General features: G+C 47.5%; 3 protein-coding genes across 6 annotated transcripts; 2 read left to right on the top strand and 1 right to left on the bottom strand.

Moving 5' to 3' along the window:
- Window positions 1-616: 616 nt before the first annotated feature.
- LOC129857569 (zinc-binding protein A33-like) lies at window positions 617-6684 on the bottom strand. 2 transcript variants are annotated; one of them, XM_055925973.1, is made up of 7 exons: window positions 6092-6684; window positions 5653-5759; window positions 5199-5294; window positions 4600-4833; window positions 2277-2299; window positions 1757-1872; window positions 617-1523 (listed from the first exon to the last, which is right to left on the bottom strand). In XM_055925973.1, the coding sequence occupies exons 1-7, from the start codon at window positions 6147-6149 to the stop codon at window positions 955-957; spliced, it is 1203 nt and encodes a 400-aa protein (XP_055781948.1). In that variant the 5' UTR covers window positions 6150-6684; the 3' UTR covers window positions 617-954. The 2 variants fall into 2 exon arrangements, with proteins under 2 accessions (XP_055781948.1, XP_055781947.1); XM_055925972.1 differs by lacking the exon at window positions 6092-6684 and having other exon boundaries at window positions 5653-6078.
- A 7511-nt stretch (window positions 6685-14195) lies between these two features.
- ino80e (INO80 complex subunit E) lies at window positions 14196-17034 on the top strand. 3 transcript variants are annotated; one of them, XM_055925975.1, is made up of 8 exons: window positions 14196-14305; window positions 14537-14651; window positions 14770-14840; window positions 15029-15081; window positions 15251-15320; window positions 15434-15545; window positions 15899-15997; window positions 16432-17034. In XM_055925975.1, exons 2-8 carry the CDS (start codon window positions 14571-14573, stop codon window positions 16636-16638), a joined length of 693 nt encoding a protein of 230 aa, XP_055781950.1. In that variant the 5' UTR covers window positions 14196-14305; window positions 14537-14570; the 3' UTR covers window positions 16639-17034. The 3 variants fall into 3 exon arrangements, with proteins under 3 accessions (XP_055781950.1, XP_055781953.1, XP_055781951.1); XM_055925976.1 differs by having other exon boundaries at window positions 14199-14305; window positions 14540-14651; XM_055925978.1 differs by lacking the exon at window positions 15899-15997.
- A 901-nt stretch (window positions 17035-17935) lies between these two features.
- Window positions 17936-22906, top strand: LOC129857571 (endonuclease domain-containing 1 protein-like). The gene is made up of 3 exons (XM_055925974.1): window positions 17936-18559; window positions 19166-19939; window positions 21656-22906. Exons 1-3 carry the CDS (start codon window positions 18239-18241, stop codon window positions 22205-22207), a joined length of 1647 nt encoding a protein of 548 aa, XP_055781949.1. The 5' UTR covers window positions 17936-18238; the 3' UTR covers window positions 22208-22906.
- The last annotated feature ends 21 nt before the right edge of the window (window positions 22907-22927 follow it).

The raw sequence follows: 22927 nt of genomic DNA on the forward strand, positions 1-22927 counted from the left end.
AGTCATCTCACTCAATGTCACACACATTTATTTGTTCTCCTACAGTGTCACACTCTCCAGTGTCACCCTGTGTGTCCTCCTCCCCCCACTCCCCTCCATTGCTCCCATACGCATGCCACAATATCCCAAATAGCACCTTATTCCCTACATAGTGCACTACTTTTTTACTAGGGCCCATGGGCCCTGGTCAGAAGTAGTGCACTATATAGGGAATAGGGTGACATTTGGACTGCAGACAAAGTGTCACAGCTGTGGATGCATGACCACAGTATTTATAGATGGGCCAAAGGTAACATCATTGTGCAGTTAACCCCTCCTGTTAAGTCCTGAAGCCCCGGGGTATCTACCCCCACTAGGATACTGACACTTGTTTTAGATACGTTAGTCTTGTTTTTCTACATTCATAACCTATGTGACAATATGACAAAAATATCACATTCTAATGTTATAAGCACAGACCAAGGTTGTGTTTATTTGTTTATCTATTTATTTGTGTATAATGCCAATAAAATGTCAATATTCAAACCACAACGCAAACAACTGAACGCAATGGCATAAACATGAATTGACAGTGCTATACCATAGAACTGGGTAGGAACATGTCAGTCGAGGCTAGTGGGACGACATGGTCATTTTATTGGGTGGAATGGAATAATTTGAACAGTATCAAACACATCAAACATATGGAAACCTCGTTGACTCCTTTCCATTGATTCCATTCCAATTAGCCCGTCCTCCTATAGCTCCTCACACCAGCCTCCCCTGGTAAATGCATATCATAAACTCATTGGATTTTTTTAACAGATACAATTTACATCATGCCAGCTACGAAATTATTCCTGAAACACACACTGTATAAAACAAACCATTTCCAAATTCTATCTATCACTCCACCACATCCCCAAACGAAATATACTCCAGTACAACCTTGGTTCTCCTTGGTTCTCTGTACTCTCATATAGAGGGGCTGAAGAGATTTAGGGGACCCAGGTTCCTCCCATCGTCCGTGTCACACGGGTTATAGAAGGGGATCAGCGGAACGAACACCGTTTCCATGGAGAATGTGTACAGTGGCGTCATGGTAACAGCGTTATAGAATGCTACTTCCTCCTTCTCACAGTCTAAGAACACTCCGATCCGGACGGGCTTGATGGACACCAGGACCTTGATGGGTTTGGGGTCTGTACAGGCCAAGATGGCCCCTCCCTTCAGGGATAGGGTCCAGAGACCGTTACTGGTCCCGCTGGAGTCCATCTCCCCCCGGTGGACGTCTTCCCTGGCCACACCCAGCCGCCACGCTGTCTTGCAGCCCACCTCCACCTCCCAGTAATGGCGTCCGGTGATGAAGCCTTCTCGGCCCATGACACTATAGTAGTAGTGGAAGCAGCGGGGGTTGGGTGGCTGCTCCTCCTCCGAGGCCTTGGGGATAACTTTGTCCTCCTCGAACCACACAGAAGTGCAGCTGGGGGAGAGTGTGAGGAGGGGGTGGGCTGTCTCTGGGTCAAAGGTCACTTCGGTGATATCTGGGGGGGGGGGGGGGGGGTTCTCAGGTGAGTTGCATTGTTGTAATCTAGAATTGTCTAATGGTATATGTGTAAGGGGATCCCTTTAAGTAGGAATGTAAAATACAGATATACCAGCACATTAGCACTATGTCACTAGCAGACGTCATCTCTTTAATTCAGCATTATACACATTGTATAACAAACAATACTATAACAATACTGATGTCACAGAATGATACGATGTGCATTACTTGGGTACAGGCAGCTCTTCATGTGTTTCCATATCCTGTACTGGATGGGCCCCACAAAGTGTGCTGATCGCACCTCCACATCCACCTGCGGAGGGGGTATGAAAGCCACCTGGGACCTGCAGGGAGAGGGGGATGAGAGAGGGAGAGGTGCAGGGGAAGAGGAGTGCAAAGATGGATGAGAAAGGGATTGAAAAGAATGTGAAAGGAAAGGATTGGGAAATGAGTGAGAAAGAGAGAGAAGGTAGAGAGAGTGAAGAAAGAAAGTGGGATGCCAGAGAGAACGAGAGGATAGAGCGAGTGGACAGAAGAAAAAGGGGGTTGCCAAAGAGAGGATACAGAGAGAGAGAGAGAGAGAGAGAGAGAGAAAGCGAGAAAGAGAGAGAGGGAAAGAGAGAGAGAGAGAACGGGATGCCAAACATGTAAGATGAGAGATTATGGCCGATCAGGAGAAGGGAGTGATTTGTGACACGAGAGATAGATGGAGTCATAATCAGTTAAATAATTAAATATAAACACTTGCCTTTTCAAGAGGTCTTGAATCTCCTTCAGAGAGAAAAAGGGAGTGGTCATTACAGTAGTGAAAGACTTAAAGCACTCAAGACAACAATACACATAACAGTGTATTTGTTCCACTGATAAAGGTGCCCAATAAAAATGAATATTCAATTTGTTTTCCATCATAAAACAAATCACAATTGTGCCCTCGTGTACTCAATAGACAGTTGATATTCTCTCTCAGTCGTTGTTTGGTGCCGAACCTCAGCTAGTCCTCCAAGACTGCACTGTGTGTTGCTTTTTGACCACCAGCCTTTTAATGGGAAATTGATTTAGACCTGCGACAGAAGGCAAGTAGACTCTTTAGTCAATGATTGATCAAATTAGTGCCAGAAGAGAAGGCAATAAGCTGACACGGTGGTCCTTGAGGACTGCAATGTCAGCGTAGGCTAGCTGTTGTGGAAGCTGATTCTGTGGAGGTACTCCAAGCTTCTTATTCCCCTGACCCTCCCCAAATCCCTCCCTCCTGCCATTCATCACATTCTCTGTAACACTTTGCTCTCCGACCTTTCATCATAAGACCTGGATGACGGTGTCGTAATAATGACATAAGAGATGTCATAAAATATTATGACAGTTTGTTTCATCTTATGATCATTGACGGTGGCAACTCTCCTCATGGAGAGCTACTGCAGTGTGCAGGCTTTAGTTCCAGCCCTGCACTAGCTTTACATGAACATTTTAGTAATTTAGCAGACGCTGTTATCCAGAGTGACTTATAGTTAGTGCATTCATCTAAAGATAGCTAGGTGGGACAACTACATATCACAGTCATAGTAAGTACATTTGTCCTCATTAAAGTAGCTATCAGCAGTCAGAGCTAGTAAGAGCGAAAGTCAACTGTTAGTTCCCAAAAAGCTATTATTTGGGGGTGAAAGAGGTGTGAGGAGGAGTTGCAAGGGGGGCGCTGTGGGAATAAACCTTTGGTTAAACCTAAAAATAACATAAATGCAAACTAATATACAAAACATTGAGAACATCTACTATTTCCATGACATAGACTGACCAGCTGAAAGCTACGATCCCTTATTTATGTCACATGTTAAATCTACTTCAATCAGTGTAGATGAAGGGGAGAAGAGATTTTTAAGCCTTGAGAAAACTGAGACATGGACATGGTGTTCTTAATGTTTTGTACACTCAGTGTATATACAGTAGAACACATTTTTTCATGTTGTAGATTTTTCACTCTGGAATTACCTATCCAAATTTCTTCGATTGGGTTATAAGCTAATTAAATACATTTCCTGTTAATCAAGATATTAAATTGGTTCTATAACATGAAATAATGACTCCAAATACTTTCTTTACATAATATTTCCACATTAACTGGTTACGATATTGTAACCAAATGGTGACCATCTCATCAATAAAAGCCTTTCCATGCACTTTAGTATCACAGTTCTTAACAGATATCATTTAAGTTTCAGTGCTGGCAGCAAATATATAATCATTAAAAAAACAGAACACATTACCTGGAATTACCTCACTCTCACGGGTGGCCAACAATAACAAACAGAATGCCACGCCCCCAACAGGCCATGCCTCCAACAATTCTGATAGGCTGCCACTGCTACATTGCTCCCACCACTATGCAACATTGATGCGCATGGGGTGTTGAAAGCAATTTAGAAGCTTTCATTCAATTTTTAAAAATCACATTGATCTGTCAAATGTGTTATTTGATTTCAGGCAAATTGAATAGAACATGTTGAACGAACCTGTCACGCCCTGACCTGAGATATCTCTGTTTTCTTTATATTTTGGTTAGGTCAGGGTGTGACTAGGGTGGATACGCTAGTTTTTGTAGTGTCTAGAGGTTTTGTATTGTCTAGGGGTTTTGTATTGTCTAGGGGTTTTGTATTGTCTAGGGGTTTTGTAGGTCTAGGTATTTGTATGTTCATGGTAGCCTGATATGGTTCCCAATCAGAGGCAGCTGTTTATCGTTGTCTCTGATTGGGGAACATATTTAGGTAGCCATTTCCCTTTGGTGTTTGTGGGTTCTTGTTCTATGTTTAGTTGCCTGTCTGCACTATTCATATTAGCTTCACGGTTTGTTTTGTTGTTTGGTTAGTTTGTTCAGTGTTCATTCTTTAATTAAAGAGGAATGTACATATACCACGCTGCACCTTGGTCTTCCTTGTAAGATGAACGTGACAGAACCAAAGCTTAATTTTGGATCATACCATTTAGAAAAAGCAATACAGATAAACAGCAGTGCCATCCCTCTTTTTACAGTGTAGAGGTGCAGTGCTAGAACATTAGCCTGAACACCCAAACTCACTCACTTTGAGCAGTTTGGGACTATCCTCCTCGGCCAGTTTGTTGTTCAGCGTGGCAATGCCTCTCTCTAGATCTCTTCCCTGCATGGCGATCTTCTTCTCTCTCTCCCTAAGCAGCTTCACCCTCTTCTCTTTCTCCTTCTTCAGTCGCTCCATGTCCATGGTCTCCTCTTCGTCCAGGAAGCGATGGAGGTTCTGGAACTCAGCTCGGACCTCCCGTTCCAGATTATCAAAACATCTCTGAGAGATAGACAGAGAGACAGACTTGACTATTTTGTGTAGTAGGTTTTACTATATTTTATTACTATATAGTGGGTAGTAGAAGGATACTATCCTGGTTGGGAGAGACAGATTTTTCAGCTTTAGCCAACACGCATCAATTACAGTATGTTCATTTTAATGCTAAATATGTAAATACTACAAAATACTTATAATGTTTTTAGATACACATTTCTCACCACTATCAGTCAAAATGCTTGTAATATTACTGACACACTAATACATTCACAGATGATCATATTCAGGATTGAATGAAATAATCAAATTAATAAATAATGAAAAGTAAATGACAGTGGTAAATGATGCATTGGCAGCCAGTACCGTACCTCTACACCAACAGACCATATGTACGTCTCTCTCTCTGCCTCCCAGCACTCGTCTACCTCATGCTTTATTCTTTTAATAGCCTGGATCAGCTTCTCCTGTAACACGCACATAGACAAACATGAGGGGAGAGGAGAGAATGGAAAAACAGACAGAGAAACAATGTTAAATAGTGACAGAATAGTGACTTAAGTTATTTAACAAAAGAGTACGTTCAGCATGCATGCATTTAGATAATAGTTTTTCCTATGAGTTTAGAAGTCATTTATTTATTGAACATGATATTGTTGTGCCATTGAAAATGTACTTTAAAAATGTCCCATCGATATAGCCTATTAGATTTTATGGGAGAGCCTTTCCCAAACATAATCTCTTTCATAATTAATTTAACTTTCTTTTGGCTGACTTCCCTTTAGACATAAACCCAAGGGTGAAATTATAAACTGTGCAGCTTACCTTATGGTCAAGGAGAAGGCTTTTATTGCAATTGTTGTTGGTGTCTTTTATGTGATTTTTGTACATTCCAATTTCTCCTGATGAGACTGGAAAGCAAACGAGGTACTCTTGGTGTAATAAAAGAGAGGGAGAGAGTAAAGATGAAAGAGGGAGGGACAGTGACAGAGAATTGAAGGACATGGAAAGAGAAAATTATAAATTAGAGAGAGATAGACAGAGAGATACACAGAGAGAGACACAGATCGACAGAGACACAGAGAGAGACAGATAGACAGAGAGCAGATATGGAGAGAGAAACCAATAGGAAGAGATACCCTCTCTGAGGTCATCAAAACAATTAGCATGAAGAGAGAATGAGTGTCATACATACATCCAACCAGTCAGATGGAGATTTATCTAGAAACAATTAAAGAGACAAGGGTCACCATCAAATACCAACCAACAGCAGCCTTCTCCCTCTCTCTCCACACGCAGCTTGGCTGAAGACTAGGGTCCATTAACACTGAGGAGAAACAGAGGGAGGGGGGCAGGAGCCACAGCTGCTGGCCAGGATGGACAGGCAAGCAGGCAGGCAGCAGCGATTTATGGCATTGCACGGTGGAGAAGATTCTATTTCTGTCTGCTGTTCTGGAAACAAAAGAGGGAATCTGTCAGGGGATAGAATCAGGCAGTGGGTCGGGATGTAGGGGGATATCGTTTTTCATAGGGAGGGGTTTGCCTGGAAGGGATAGGAGAGAGAGGCTGTGTATTTATTTTGGTAGGCCGATGTTGGTTTAGTACTATCGTCACTAGGGCGTCTGGAGAGGGCAGTATGACAACTAAACAATAAAATGTTGGTGTTAAAACTGAACATAAATATTGGTAGATCTAGGGCAAACTGGGGTCAGTTTCCATCTGTTCTTCCTTCTCTTCCTGACATAAAGATTATGACTATTTCGCAACAAATGTCACGATCGTGTGGAGGATTGACGGACCAAAACGCAGCATTTGGAAAATACGCCATCTCTTTTATTGATGACGAATGCAAAACGAAACAAAAACACTTACACACTAAACAAAACAATCGTCTGGTTGGCGGCTCTGGCAGATCCTGTCTGGTTGGCGGCTCTGGCAGATCCTGTCTGGTTGGCGGCTCTGGCAGATCCTGTCTGGTTGGCGGCTCTGGCAGATCCTGTCTGGTTGGCGGCTCTGGCAGATCCTGTCTGGTTGGCGGCTCTGGCAGATCCTGTCTGGTTGGCGGCTCTAGCGGCTCCTGACTGACGAACGGCTCTAGCGGCTCCTGACTGACGAACGGCTCTGACGGCTCGGGACAGACGGGCGGCTCTAATGGCTCGGGGCAGACGGGCGGCTCTAATGGCTCGGGGCAGACGGGCGGCTCTAATGGCTCGGGGCAGACGGGCGGCTCTAATGGCGCTGGGTAGACGGATGGCTCAGATGGCGCTGGGTAGACGGATGGCTCAGATGGCGCTGGGTAGACGGATGGCTCAGATGGCGCTTGGCAGACGGGCAGTTCAGGCATCGCTGTGCAGACGACAGACTCTTGCCGGCTGAGGCGCACTGTAGGCCTGGTGCGTGGTGCCGGAACTGGTGGTACCGGGCTGGGGACACGCATCTCAGGGCTAGTGCGGGGAGCAGGAACAGGGCATACTGGACCCTGGGAGCGCACATTAGGCCTAGTGCGTGGTGCCGGAACTGGTGGTACCGGGCTGGGGACACGCATCTCAGGGCTAGTGCGGGGAGCAGCAACAGGACGCACAGGACTCTGGGTACACACAGGAGGCTTGGTGCGTGATTTAGGCACTGGTGGTAAAGGGCTGGAGACACGCACCATAGGGCTAGTGCGTGGAGGAGGCACTGGTTGTACTGGGCTGGGGACTGTCACAGGAGAGTTAGTACATGGGGCTAATATAGGAGGTGCAGGACTAGGGAGGCGTACAGGAGGCCTGGTTCGTGGGACTGTCATTCCCAGACGGTTAGCACACACATCAGGACGAGCATGGAGAGCTGACTCAGGTAACCTCACATCCCGCACACGCTCTGTCGGGTGGATGTTGTGCCTCACGCACCAACACAGCAGCTCCCTCATTTCACTCTCTTCCAACCTCCCCAATAAATCCTTAACAGTCTCTGCATCATTCCCATTGCTCACCTCCAATATCAGCCCGACTGGCTCAGGTTCCCTCTTAGAGTCCTCACGGGTAGCACGGGAAGTTGACGCAGTTCTCCCATCTGGACTCGCCACACTCCCCATGAGCCCCTCCCCAAGAAATTTTTGGGTATTACTCACGGGTCTCCAGCCTTGCTTCCGTGCTGCCTCCTCATATCGCCTCCTCTCGGCTTTCGCTGCCTCCAGCTCTTCACGAGGAAGGCGATATTCTCCCGGTTGTGCCCACGGCCCCTTACCATCCAGTATCTCCTCCCATGTCCAAGAATCCTGTGTAGGTGGGTCCTGTTGCCGCTTTACATGCTGCTTGGTCCTGTATTGGTGGGTAATTCTGTCACGATCGTGTGGAGGATTGACGGACCAAAACGCAGCATTTGGAAAATACGCCATCTCTTTTATTGATGACGAATGCAAAACGAAACAAAAACACTTACACACTAAACAAAACAATAAACGATCGTGAAGCTAATCAAACGTAGTGCACACACAGGCTACAAACGTATAACATAGACAATTACCCACATCACATGAAAGCCTATGGCTACCCTAAATATGGCTCCCAATCAGAGACAACAGAAATCAGCTGTCTCTAATTGGGAACTCATTCAGGCAACCATAGACTCTCCTAAACAACTAAACCAACATAGACAACGCTAGACACATGCACTACACACAAACCCATACAATACACCCAACACCCCCTTTACCATATAATCACCCAAAACCGACAAAACACAAACATTCCCCATGTCACACCCTGACCTAACTAAAATAATAAATAAAACAAAGAATACAAAGGCCAGGGCGTGACATAACCCCCCCCTTAAGGTGCGAACTCCGGGCGCACCAGCACACAGTCTAGGGGAGGGTCTGGGTGGGCTTCCTTCCACGGTGGCGGCTCCGGCACTGGTCGTGGTCCCCACCCCACCACAGTCACTAACCGCCTCCTTAGCTTCCTCCAAATGACCCCCCTCCACATTAACCCCACTGAATTAAGGGGCAGCTCCGGACTAAGAGGCAGCTTCGGACTAAGAGGCAGTACCAGGGTAAGGGGCAGTACCAGGGTAAGGGGCAGTACCAGGGTAAGGGGCAGTACCAGGGTAAGGGGCAGCACCAGGGTAAGGGGCAGCACCAGGATAAGGGAGAGCACCAGGATAAGGGGCAGCACCAGGATAAGGGGCCGCTCCGGACTGAGGAACGGCAGCTCCGGACTGAGGAACGGCAGCTCCGGACTGAGGAACGGCAGCTCCGGACTGAGGAACGGCAGCTCCGGACTGAGGGACGGCAGCTCCGGACTGAGGGACGGCAGCTCCGGACTGAGGGACGGCAGCTCCGGACTGAGGGACGGCAGCTCCGGACTGAGGGACGGCAGCTCCGGACTGAGGGACGGCAGCTCCGGACTGGGGGACGGCAGCTCCGGACTGGGGGACGGCAGCTCCGGACTGAGGGACGGCAGCTCCGGACTGAGGGACGGCAGCTCCGGACTGAGGGACGGCCCATGGCTGGCTGACAGATCTGGCTGCTCATGGCTGGCTGACGGATCTGGCTGCTCATGGCTGGCTGACGGATCTGGCTGCTCATGGCTGGCTGACGGATCTGGCTGCTCATGGCTGGCTGACGGATCTGGCTGCTCATGGCTGGCTGACGGATCTGGCTGCTCATGGCTGGCTGACGGATCTGGCTGCTCATGGCTGGCTGACGGATCTGGCTGCTCATGGCTGGCTGACGGATCTGGCTGCTCATGGCTGGCTGACGGATCTGGCTGCTCATGGCTGGCTGACGGATCTGGCTGCTCATGGCTAGCTGGCGGCTCTGGCAGATCCTGTCTGGTTGGCGGCTCTGGCAGATCCTGTCTGGTTGGCGGCTCTGGCAGATCCTGTCTGGTTGGCGGCTCTGGCAGATCCTGTCTGGTTGGCGGCTCTGGCAGATCCTGTCTGGTTGGCGGCTCTGGCAGATCCTGTCTGGTTGGCGGCTCTGGCAGATCCTGTCTGGTTGGCGGCTCTGGCAGATCCTGTCTGGTTGGCGGCTCTGGCAGATCCTGTCTGGTTGGCGGCTCTGGCAGATCCTGTCTGGTTGGCGGCTCTGGCAGATCCTGTCTGGTTGGCGGCTCTGGCAGATCCTGTCTGGTTGGCGGCTCTGGCAGATCCTGTCTGGTTGGCGGCTCTGGCAGATCCTGTCTGGTTGGCGGCTCTAGCGGCTCCTGACTGACGAACGGCTCTAGCGGCTCCTGACTGACGAACGGCTCTGACGGCTCGGGACAGACGGGCGGCTCTAATGGCTCGGGGCAGACGGGCGGCTCTAATGGCTCGGGGCAGACGGGCGGCTCTAATGGCTCGGGGCAGACGGGCGGCTCTAATGGCGCTGGGTAGACGGATGGCTCAGATGGCGCTGGGTAGACGGATGGCTCAGATGGCGCTGGGTAGACGGATGGCTCAGATGGCGCTTGGCAGACGGGCAGTTCAGGCATCGCTGTGCAGACGACAGACTCTTGCCGGCTGAGGCGCACTGTAGGCCTGGTGCGTGGTGCCGGAACTGGTGGTACCGGGCTGGGGACACGCATCTCAGGGCTAGTGCGGGGAGCAGGAACAGGGCATACTGGACCCTGGGAGCGCACATTAGGCCTAGTGCGTGGTGCCGGAACTGGTGGTACCGGGCTGGGGACACGCATCTCAGGGCTAGTGCGGGGAGCAGCAACAGGACGCACAGGACTCTGGGTACACACAGGAGGCTTGGTGCGTGATTTAGGCACTGGTGGTAAAGGGCTGGAGACACGCACCATAGGGCTAGTGCGTGGAGGAGGCACTGGTTGTACTGGGCTGGGGACTGTCACAGGAGAGTTAGTACATGGGGCTAATATAGGAGGTGCAGGACTAGGGAGGCGTACAGGAGGCCTGGTTCGTGGGACTGTCATTCCCAGACGGTTAGCACACACATCAGGACGAGCATGGAGAGCTGACTCAGGTAACCTCACATCCCGCACACGCTCTGTCGGGTGGATGTTGTGCCTCACGCACCAACACAGCAGCTCCCTCATTTCACTCTCTTCCAACCTCCCCAATAAATCCTTAACAGTCTCTGCATCATTCCCATTGCTCACCTCCAATATCAGCCCGACTGGCTCAGGTTCCCTCTTAGAGTCCTCACGGGTAGCACGGGAAGTTGACGCAGTTCTCCCATCTGGACTCGCCACACTCCCCATGAGCCCCTCCCCAAGAAATTTTTGGGTATTACTCACGGGTCTCCAGCCTTGCTTCCGTGCTGCCTCCTCATATCGCCTCCTCTCGGCTTTCGCTGCCTCCAGCTCTTCACGAGGAAGGCGATATTCTCCCGGTTGTGCCCACGGCCCCTTACCATCCAGTATCTCCTCCCATGTCCAAGAATCCTGTGTAGGTGGGTCCTGTTGCCGCTTTACATGCTGCTTGGTCCTGTATTGGTGGGTAATTCTGTCACGATCGTGTGGAGGATTGACGGACCAAAACGCAGCATTTGGAAAATACGCCATCTCTTTTATTGATGACGAATGCAAAACGAAACAAAAACACTTACACACTAAACAAAACAATCGTGAAGCTAATCAAACGTAGTGCACACACAGGCTACAAACGTATAACATAGACAATTACCCACATCACATGAAAGCCTATGGCTACCCTAAATATGGCTCCCAATCAGAGACAACAGAAATCAGCTGTCTCTAATTGGGAACTCATTCAGGCAACCATAGACTCTCCTAAACAACTAAACCAACATAGACAACGCTAGACACATGCACTACACACAAACCCATACAATACACCCAACACCCCCTTTACCATATAATCACCCAAAACCGACAAAACACAAACATTCCCCATGTCACACCCTGACCTAACTAAAATAATAAATAAAACAAAGAATACAAAGGCCAGGGCGTGACAACAAAGCATCCTTCACTCATGCTGCCAAACATACCCTCGTAAAACTGACTATCCTACGATCCTTGATTTTGGCGATGTCATTTATAAAATAGCCTCCAACACTCTACTCAGTAAATTGGCTGCAGTCTATCACAGTGCCATCTGTTTTGTCACCAAAGCCCCATATACTACCCACCACTGCGACCTGTATGCTCTCGTTGGCTGGCCCTCGCTTCATATTCGCCGCCAAACCCACTGGCTCCAGGTCATCTATAATTCTTTGCTAGGTAAATCTCTGCCTTATCTCAGCTCACTGGTCACCATAGTAGCACCAACCCGCTCGCTCCAGCAGGTTTATTTCACTGGTCACCCCCAAAGCCTATTCCTCATTTGGCCGCCTTACCTTCCAGTTTTCTGCTGCCAATGACTGGAACGAATTGCAAAAATCACTGAAGCTAGAGACTCGTATCTCCCTCACTAACTTTAAGCATCAGCTGTCAGAGCAGCTCACAGATCACTGCATCTGTACATAGCCCATTTGTAAATATCCCATCCAACTACCTCATCCCATATTGTTATTTATTTATTTTTTTGCTCCTTTGCACCCCAGTATCTCTACTTGCACATTCATCAATTGCTAAATTGTAATTACTTCGACACTACGGCCTATTTATTGCCTTACCTCCCTAATCTTACGTCATTTGCACACACTGTATGTAGATTTCTTTTCCTATTGTGTTATTGACTGTACATTTGTTTATTCCGTGTGTAACTCTGTGTTGTTGTTTGTGTCACACTGCTTTGCTTTATCTTGGCCAGGTCGCAGTTGTAAATGAGAACTTGTTCTCAACTGACCTACATGGTTAAATAAAGGTGAAATTAAAACATTTAAAGAAGAGTGGGGGAGCACTGGTATAAAAGCAAGCAGTCAGCATTTTCTCTCGCAATATTCTCCCCCTCAGAGACAAACACACACACTGCCCCCCCCCCACACACACACCCTTTCTCCTTGCCTTCCTCTCTCCCTCTACCTCTCTCCCATTCTAATACACACACACGCATGCACACATGCACACACACACAGCCTGGCTGGTTGGCTGTGTGTGTGCAGAGGTAGCATTACTCATCTCTGGAATGTTCCTCATCTATAATTCATTGTCCTGGGTCCTGACGATGTGACTGCTGTGTGCTCTGCTGAAGTGAGCAAGCTGCACCTTCAGCGCCATAAACCAAACCACTGTAGTCTACTCCAGTACTGTGGGTGGACAGAATACAGAAAACTAGCACAATGCATTATTATGAATATTACTCACATGCAGAGGTGCACACACTGAACATGATTCACTTGTTGTAATATGCAACAGAACAATTCTCTATAGGAAATGCGGCTGCTTTTGTATCCCATATATTTCTGTATTCAAGGTCATCTTGTTTGGGTCATAATCATTAGTTGATAAGGCCTATTGTTCATGGGTATGAATAGGTCTCACACTCCATAAAATAGCCTAGATCCCTCGTTTATGTATTTGATTTATGTGACCGCTGCAGGGGTTAGATTATTTTCCTTCATTCTGGCTCTATGTCTGGCCCCGCCCACTGTTTTAAATGTCACTTTCAGGAGCTTGAAAATGACAACCAACTAGTGGTGAGGTGAGGTTTTAATGGGTGCCACTGTAGGGTTAGTTGGTAGGGTTTCTTCCCTTTTCCCTGTCCTTTTCTCTTCCCTTTTACATCACAAAGTGTAATGAATTCACACTCCAGTAGGCGGAAATACAAGGGTTGAAAAGACAAATCCATGAATAGGGAGGTTGTGACAAATTGTCAAAGACTCCAACCACACTAGTCATAGACTTTCCTCTCTGCTACCTCACGGCAAGTGGTACTGGAGCGCCAAGTCTAGGTCCAAGAGGCTTCTAAACAGCTTCTACCCACAAGCCATAAGACTCCTGAACATCTAGTCAAATGGCTACCCAGACTATTTGCAGTGCCCCCCCCCCCGCCCTTACACCACTTCTACTCTCTGTTGTCATCTATGCATAGTCACTTTAATAACTCTACCTACATGTACATATTACCTCAACTAACCGGTGCCACACACATTGACTCTGTATTGGTACCCCCCTGTATATAGTCTCGCAATTGTTATTTTACTGCTGCTCTTTAATTACTTGTTACTCTTATTTCTTATCCGTATTTTTTTTAACTGCATTGTTGGTTAGGGGCTCGTAAGTAAGCATTTCACTGTAAAGTCTACACCTGTTGTATTCGGCGCATGTGACTAATACAATTTGATTTGACCAGAATCACAATCCAGTACGGTAGGTGGCAGTGTATGCACTTTTCAGTTGGTTGCGATCCGCCAATACAAATTTAAAGAAGAAGAATGGCGCACGCACACACACACACACACACACACACACACACACACACACACACGGAAGTAGACTCAAGAATGTAATGTAGGTAGGCCGTGAATGGCCTCACACGCCAGTACAGTAGGTGGCGGTATATGCGAACTGACAACCAAATCCTAAAGAAGAAGAATAACAGACGTAAACAAAGAACACGTCGCACATATTCATTCAAACGAGAGGTATGAAGGATTTTTCATATTAATTCAAGCTATTTAACTTTATAATTACATGGTTTCGTCTCCTTATTATCCTACTTTCAAGCGTTTTCCATTGCTATTCTTCTGCTTCCAGCTAAATGCTTAAAAAAACTACGATAATGTACTGGAAAGGCTAGCAGTGAGCTAGCCAACAAGCCGCTGTTAACTAAAGTTAACATAACCACGACACTAACAAATACCCTACCTGTATAGCAGGTCCACTGACGATTCAACAACAGCGTCAGAAATGAACGGTCAAGCCGATATGGAGGTGGACTACAAGCAGAAATACAAAAATCTCAAACGCAAATTGAAATTCCTGGTTTATGTGAGTCTTAATTTTTCATCCAATTGTCAATGACTTGTTATTATTATAACACCTATTAGCCAAGGAACTGTAATTTACAGAGTAAAACTGTTGTATTTCGTTACTTGTCTCCGTCTAGGAGCAGGAGTGTTTTCAGGAAGAGCTCAGAAGATCCCAGAGGAAGTTGCTCAAAGTGTCCAGAGATAAAAGGTGGTTGGGTGAATCTACAAAGTTTGTTTAGTTTGGACAGATGGGGTGTATTTTTTTTGTCACACTGTATCAAAACCTTTTACTACGATGTGCTACTAAGAAATACACCCCTGTTGAATGTGTACACATACTGTACAAGCATGTTCAAAGTTAAAACTGGTCGTTCCTTGGCTTCTCTTCTCTTGCAGTTTTCTGTTGGACCGACTGTTACAATACGAGCGGGTGGACGAGGACTCCTCAGGTAGGACTAAAGCACCAAGTCTCAATGTTTCATTCTCCACAATATCTGTTCTTATCCATAGCTCACCCAATACTGATCATGCATTTACCTGCCTTGCTGTAGAGTATTTTTAGTATGGATCATGTCAGTATGCTGATGTACAGTGTCTGATTGTCATGCTGTGTTTCAGATTCTGATGCCACAGCCTCTTCTGAGAACAGTGAAGGAGATGGCACCAGGGAGAGAGACGGAGGAAAGAAGTGAGGATGCGGCATGCCAGCAACACAGACAATATTTCAAATTGCACTCTTTCCATCTTTGCCGTTCTCTCTCACTGTCTCACTATTTATTCAACTCTTGTGAACTCTCTTAGGAGAAGAAGTAGCCCTGGCGTAGGCCTTCCTTCATCCTCCCATCTCTCTCTCCTCTCTCGTTCTGGAGTGAACTCTCTCCAGTCGTCCGGCAGTACCCCCTACCTCAACACAGTGAGTTATAATCGCCTTCCCCTCACTGAATCTATACAATCAATAACTATAACATCATTGATTGTTGCCATTATCGTTTTCTCATTGCCGAAGATAATCACTGTTTTGATTTGGGGCATTATTAATATTGTTTATTATATGTTTTCCGTTTATCTTTTGTTGTCTATCATGTTTTATTTTTTGGGGCTGTATTTGTACCTACAATGTGTGTGTATGTTTGTTTTGGAAATTGTCACGGTATGTGTGTGTGTGTGTGTGTGTGTTTTCTGTTCGTATATGTGTTTGCATTTTTGTTTGTTTGTATGCGTGTGTTAAATTGACACATGGGGCCTGTGTGTGTGTGTGGCGGGCAGTTGCCCTTCCCACCAGAGTATTTGGCTCCACCAGCTGAGAGAATGAAGAAAGAGAGAAAGACAAAGGCGCCCAAACACAAGAAAGAGACATCGGGGAAGGTGAGAGGGGAGGAGGAGGAGATCACAGATGAGGGAACAGACATGTGGCATGTAGGGTATTGAGTTAGGGTCTAGCAGAGGGTGTTTCTACAGTATAACTGCACTACATATAGCAGGTTAGGTGCAGGCCTACAGTAGGCTATAGGAAGGTCCATAACATTTGGACATCGTCAATGAAGTCACATACTGCCATAATATCATGGACTCTTCATTTTCAATTCCTGACCATTCATTTAAAGGGTTGTTTTTCCTCAGTAGACTAACTACATCCCAGATGGAACCCTATTCCTACCCCAGAGGGCTCTGGTCAAAAGTAGTGCACTATAAAGGAAATAGGGTGCCATTTGGGATGCAGTCCAAGTCATCTACTCCTCTCTTTCTCCATTGCATCTCTCATTCCATCTACCTTATTCCTTTTACCTCCTTCCCCTTAGGTGGTGGCCCCTCTAGCAGCCAACTACCCAGCGGGCCCGACTGCCCCTCCCACATCCAGCGCCTCGTTCAACTGGGTGCCCAGGCAGATGCTGAGTGGAGACGCGGCGGAGGAGGAGGGAGAGAGTGACGGAGACTCAGACAGAGGAGACGACGACAGGGGGGAAGGAGAAGAGGCTGACCTTGTCATCGATATCCCCAACGAGTGAAGTGTGTGTGTGTGTGTAAAGGATTGTTAGAAAGAGTGTGTAAAAGCACAATGAGTGTGTGTGGATTCAACCCCTCCCACTGTCAAATGCTTAGCCAAGCTCCCCCCAGTGGACCTTCAGGTTACTGTAACAATATCTCTCTCTAAACAATGTGACCTGTCATAATAATGTTACTAATTGACTCCTTTAATGTAATTTTACTGCCTTCTACTGTTATACAAGTCATGGAAGAAATGGTATTGAAGGCATGGACAGCTACAGGACTGCATACATGTAGCACCTACCTTTTTATAGGAAACTGTCAAATAATACATTTTTTGTTGGAGATAATGGAGATGTTATGTTTTCTACCAATGACTTTTCAAAATTAAATTGCATTAAAGTGGTAACATTTCAGATGACTGTGGTAGTTGTTGTTGAAAGCCTAATGGACTGGTAGTATAGTGTACAGTATGTGCTGCACAGACATGCAGTACTGTGCCTTTACTCAAAACAACTGTTTCTATTGGCTGTGCCTGGAGACAAAAGCATTTCATGCTGCATTCATAACCAAGTGGGAAGGTGGTATTTACCACTTACGACTGGGAAAAATCCACTTAAATGCCCCCGTAAACTCGTAATAACTAGTGGGAAACTCGTATGTCATCCCTGAGCTCTGACTTCTCGCTGACAAAGGTCACATGTGAAGAGCTTAATTATTATGCTCTCGTCTTTCCTCTCTTGTCATCTCACAGAGGTTGCGATGGATCGGATTGGAGGACTCCCTCTATGAATTTGAGAGTGGATACATTTCCCAATTTCCCTCAGCTTTACCAAACCAAGTGGCGGCTGAAACACAAAATCCAAAATAATTTTGTCTTTATAGCAGAGAAACTGTAATTCAGTCAATAAGATCTATTTTGGAACCTTGATGGTGGATAGATCTACTGTGTAATATTCAACTCTAGGCCACTGCTGTAAGATATTCTGCTGCGGTTTCACTGTGCACCCTAATAGTGCATGCTTAAGCACTCGGCTACATACACAGAGGAGTCAGCACTTTCTGAGAGGTGTGTGTTGTAACAGAGAAAATGAACCATTGAGCTGTCAATCAGACAGCCAAACCTTGTGGAAACATTGTTTGGGAATGCAGACTTACAGGTAATACGAACCGGTTACTAGGTGTGGGTCTGGTGTGTGTGTACCTAACAGTAATGTGAGGTAAAGGTGTAACCAAAAAAAGCTATGAAAGGAAGTAAGGAGGGAGGGAAAGCCAGGTAGCGGTGTAGCTAGAGGGAGAATGTGTGAGGGAGGGAGGAAGAGTGAGCTTGTCAGTGAGGGAGGGAGAAGCAGAGTGTAAGCAAGACTGTGCCCAGACACAGACAGCACAGCACACACAGTCCAAGGAGAAAGGCATGGGTGGAGACGCTGATGGGGTAGAAGAGAAAAAAGAAGGGAAAGATTGAGAAAGGGATAAAAGAACGACATACCAGAGATTCCCTGGCTGTCAACCCTAGCTATCGGCCATTATCCTTTCCCATCTGCGTAGATACAGCACAAACCTCTGGATTATTTACCAGCCTCTCTCTCTCTGTGAGTGTGTGGGTTTGCTGAGCTCACCATGCTGCTACTGCGGTGGTGTCCTGCTGGTGTCAGTGTCAGTACTGCAGGCTGGATCTTGCTGGGGCTGACTCTGACTCTGGAGCTGTCTCTACCAGTCACGGCACTATCAGAACCAGACCCAGGCTTCTCCCTCTGCAGACAGAGCTTCTACAGACAGACCCCCCCTCTGGGCGGGGGGGCCCTCCTGACCCCCATCTGTCACAGGCTGCCAGGGGGACAGTCGTTCGCCACGCTCTACCACCCGACCTGTGACGCAGCTGTTTACTCTGCCTTTCATCTCAGCCAAGGATGGGGGGAGAGAGGAGGAAAGGAGGAGAGGGTAAGGGAGGATTCTTTTATTTTTATTATGTGGTAACAGTGGAATCATTGTCATGCATGGACTGCGTAAGCACTACCTTGTACAGTTTAGTGTACATTCTCAACACAATCACACAAGTTACAGCGGACATGATCAAACCAACTGTATACCACTCTTTTCCTCCAGTTGTTTTACAAGAATGTTTTTCCGATATGAAACTTGTTCAAGTGAAACGAAACTCTTGTCCTGTAGAGGCAGTCAACTTACTCTTGATATCAACATTCCATGCAAACCTGAACTTGTTAAAACAAGTCAGAGTGAACTGAAAGATGAATGTGAACAACAGTTTGATATTTGACTCAGATGTCTGTCAGTAGACAAGCTCCCTAACGCTCACAAGACTGGAATGGTCTGCATGGCATATTATTTATGCCATGACACCTGAGTAAAAGACGACCTCGTCAATCCTACTCTATTTACAAACTGCATTGATACTAAATGTACTGTAATGTACAGTAGGCTTTACCCAAATAAAGGCCTAGCATTCATTTATCATGATGTTGATACTAATTGCAATCGTGATTCAATATGTGGACTTTGACTCATGATTCCAAACCTATCTCCTAGACAGAGAAGGAGGAAGAGGATGCCAGAGGGGAGGAGAAAGAGGACGAAGGGTCCCAGAGTCCTCCCCTGGTGATGACCCCAGCCCTGCTCCGAGGGGATGTGGCGGGGGGTAAACCCCAAGCTCACTCTGACTCTCCCCTTCACCAGTGGGACTCCCTGGTCACAGAGCTGATCCAGAGCAGCGTTCTGCCCCAGTGTGGCTCCACAGGGGGCCAGCTCTACGTCCTGACAGGGGCCACAGGGCTCAGGCTGGGGCCCGGGATGGAGGAGGGTGGGAATGAGGGGTGTGAGGCTGGGGTGCAGTGGTCTGCAGTGTGCTGTGCTGGCCCAGAGGGACAGAGTGGGTTCAGTGTGGGGGTAGTGAGAGAGACAGGTGGAGTGGAGAGGGTGGTGAGTGTTAAGGAGCTGGAACACATGATTGGAGTGACAGATCTATTTTCAGAGGGTTGCGGGGAAGCAGATGGGGACACGGAGGGAGACATAGGGATACTGCTCAGTGATGCGATGGTTGGAGTCGTAGAAAAGCAGAAAGCAGTCGCAAGGCCAGACGCCATTGAGGAAACACTAGATGAGACTACTGATCGAAGCCTAGAGGCACTACCTGCTGACACAGAACCTCTCATCCCTCCCTCAGAGGACAACGAGACACTGGCCTCTGAGTCGGACACAGAGTCGCCCGGCAACCCTCTGGTGTATATCATCACCTCCTCTGTCTCCCTGCTCATGGCCCCTCTACGCCCTGTAGTCTCCACCCTCATTGAGATCCCTGGACAGGTGATTACTGATGGAATACAATACTGTGATGGTTCCATATCCTATATACACTGCTCAAAAAAATAAAGGGAACACTTAAACAACACAATGTAACTCCAAGTCAATCACACTTCTGTGAAATCAAACTGTCCACTTAGGAAGCAACACTGATTGACAATACATTTCACATGCTGTTGTGCAAATGGAATAGACAAAAGGTGGAAATTATAGGCAATTAGCAAGACACCCCCAATAAAGGAGTGGTTCTGCAGGTGGTGACCACAGACCACTTCTCAGTTCCTATGCTTCCTGGCTGATGTTTTGGTCACTTTTGAATGCTGGCGGTGCTTTCACTCTAGTGGTAGCATGAGACGGAGTCTACAACCCACACAAGTGGCTCAGGTAGTGCAGCTCATCCAGGATGGCACATCAATGCGAGCTGTGGCAAGAAGGTTTGCTGTGTCTGTCAGCGTAGTGTCCAGAGCTTGGAGGCGCTACCAGGAGACAGGGTGGTACATCAGGAGATGTGGAGGAGGCCGTAGGAGGGCAACAACCCAGCAGCAGGACCGCTACCTCCGCCTTTGTGCAAGGAGGAGCACTGCCAGAGCCCTGCAAAATGACCTCCAGCAGGCCACAAATGTGCATGTGTCTGCTCAAACGGTCAGAAACAGACTCCATGAGGGTGGTATGAGGGTCCGACGTCCACAGGTAGGGGTTGTGCTTACAGCCCAACACCGTGCAGGATGTTTGGCATTTGCCAGAGAACACCAAGATTGGCAAATTCGCCACTGGCGCCCTGTGCTCTTCACAGATGAAAGCAGGTTCACACTGAGCACATGAGCACGTGACAGACGTGACAGAGTCTGGAGACGCCGTGGAGAATGGTCTGCTGCCTGCAACATCCTCCAGCATGACCGGTTTGGCGGTGGGTCAGTCATGGTGTGGGGTGGCATTTCTTTGTGGGGCCGCACAGCCCTCCATGTGCTCGCCAGAGGTAGCCTGACTGCCATTAGGTACCGAGATGAGATCCTCAGACCCCTTGTGAGACCATATGCTGGTGCGGTTGGCCCTGGGTTCCTCCTAATGCAAGACAATGCTAGACCTCATGTGGCTGGAGTGTGTCAGCAGTTCCTGCAAGAGGAAGGCATTGGTGCTATGGACTGGCCTGCCCGTTCCCCAGACCTGAATCCAATTGAGCACATCTGGGACATCATGTCTCGCTCCATCCACCAACGCCACGTTGCACCACAGACTGTCCAGGAGTTGGCGGATGCTTTAGTCCAGGTCTGGGAGGAGATCCCTCAGGAGACCATCCGCCACCTCATCAGGAGCATGCCCAGGCGTTGTAGGGAGGTCATACAGGCACGTGGAGGCCACACACACTACTGAGCCTCATTTTGACTTGTTTTAAGGACATTACATCAAAGTTGGATCAGCCTGTAGTGTGGTTTTCCACTTTAATTTTGAGTGTGACTCCAAATCCAGACCTCCATGGGTTGATAAATTTGATTTCCATTGATAATTTTTGTGTGATTTTGTTGTCAGCACATTCAACTATGTAAAGAAAAAAGTATTTAATAAGAATATTTCATTCATTCAGATCTAGGATGTGTTATTTTAGTGTTCCCTTTATTTTTTTGAGCAGTGTATATCCTTTTATATTTCTGATCACAAAAATAAGTTTCTGTTATGACAGACAATATCTTGTAACAGAATATATCTCCTCTCCTCGTCTAGGTGGCCTTTGTCCTACAGGAGGACCTGGGGGTCCTGTCTGCCCTGCCAGGCGACATCCTCTCTGTGTTCTACAACATGGCGTCTGACCTGGTGTCTGGAGTCGGCTCAGTCACAGGCCTGATACTTGGAGTGGGGGAGATGTGCTTGTCCACTCTGTACTGCATTACAGCCCCTCTCGTTGGCTCCCTGTTCACCAGCTGCCAGGACGGGGTCACAGGGGTGGGCACCCTGGCCTGGGATGGGGTGGGCATATTCGGGAGGATCTTTGACAACGCCTGGTGGGTGTCCAGGGTGGTTGGGGACCAGGCGTGGGAGCAGGGTGGGGGGTATGTGGGGTCGGTGGTGTCTGAGATGGGAGGGCAGGTGAAGGCAGTGGGTGGGGGAATGGGGAAGCTGGCGTGGAGGTGTGGGAATGGGGTGGGGAACATAGTGAGTTTGGCAGGAGGGCTGGTAGTAGGGAGTGCGGAAACGGTTGTGGAGAATGTGATGGAGGCCTTTGGGCAGGACCAGAACGGTGGATGGTTTAGGTCTACAGAGAATGTTCATCAATAACATTGCAGATTTTTTGCAAACCTTGAAAATTGTATATCTTGTTCTTAAAAAGTATGTAAATATGCACCAGATAGCAAGAGAGAATTGATGGGTACACCGCAATGCCAATGCCTCTAGCTAAGCTGTCTAACATAAACCCATAGTTAGGCACACAATGCATTTTCATATTTTTTTGCTCCCTAAAGTAGATGACTTCTACTTCTACTACTTCTTAGTTGTAAAGAAGCAGGATTCCAAAAGACTAAAGCTGGGACTCCAGTCTCCCGGGTGGCGCAGTGGTCTAGGGCACTGCATCGCAGTGCTAGCTGCGCTACCAGAGTCTCTGGGTTCATGCCCAGGCTCTGTCGCAACCGGGAGGTCCGTGGGGCGACGCACAATTGGCATAGCATCGTCCGGGTTAGGGAGGGTTTGGCAGGTAGGGATATCCTTGTCTCAGTATGTAAAATGTAATATATTGTATGCACTCTACTGTAAGTCGCTCGGGATAAGAGCGTCTGCTAAATGACTAAAATGTAAAATGTATATGTGTCAGAAAGTGAAGCAGGGTAGCCCCATGGCCATTTGATCAATTACAATATGGTATTATTTTGGGGAAACGTGCTTTTACTGTGTGAGTTCATATGGTAATAGGTGTTAGAATTGATGTTACTTTATGAACTATATGCTTGCTTGATTAAAACGGATAATTGATTGATCTCATCCACTCAGACTAGTGCAATT

This window comes from Salvelinus fontinalis, chromosome 6 (assembly GCF_029448725.1).
Source record: "Salvelinus fontinalis isolate EN_2023a chromosome 6, ASM2944872v1, whole genome shotgun sequence".
NCBI classification, from domain to species: Eukaryota; Metazoa; Chordata; class Actinopteri; order Salmoniformes; family Salmonidae; genus Salvelinus; species Salvelinus fontinalis.

Coding starts and splice junctions, on each gene's coding strand:
- LOC129857569 (XM_055925972.1), bottom strand. CDS start 5,832: ATGTCCTTCAATTCTCTGTCACTGTCCCTCCCTCTTTCATCTTTACTC. Junction 2,300..4,599: donor ATAGTCCCAAACTGCTCAAA/GTGAGTGAGTTT, acceptor TTCTCTCTGAAG/GAGATTCAAGACCTCTTGAA. Junction 1,524..1,756: donor GAAGAGCTGCCTGTACCCAA/GTAATGCACATC, acceptor CCCCCCCCCCAG/ATATCACCGAAGTGACCTTT.
- ino80e (XM_055925975.1), top strand. CDS start 14,571: ATGAACGGTCAAGCCGATATGGAGGTGGACTACAAGCAGAAATACAAA. Junction 14,652..14,769: donor AATTGAAATTCCTGGTTTAT/GTGAGTCTTAAT, acceptor GTCTCCGTCTAG/GAGCAGGAGTGTTTTCAGGA. Junction 14,841..15,028: donor AAAGTGTCCAGAGATAAAAG/GTGGTTGGGTGA, acceptor CTTCTCTTGCAG/TTTTCTGTTGGACCGACTGT.
- LOC129857571 (XM_055925974.1), top strand. CDS start 18,239: ATGCTGCTACTGCGGTGGTGTCCTGCTGGTGTCAGTGTCAGTACTGCA. Junction 18,560..19,165: donor GAGGAGGAAAGGAGGAGAGG/GTAAGGGAGGAT, acceptor CCTATCTCCTAG/ACAGAGAAGGAGGAAGAGGA. Junction 19,940..21,655: donor TCATTGAGATCCCTGGACAG/GTGATTACTGAT, acceptor CTCCTCGTCTAG/GTGGCCTTTGTCCTACAGGA.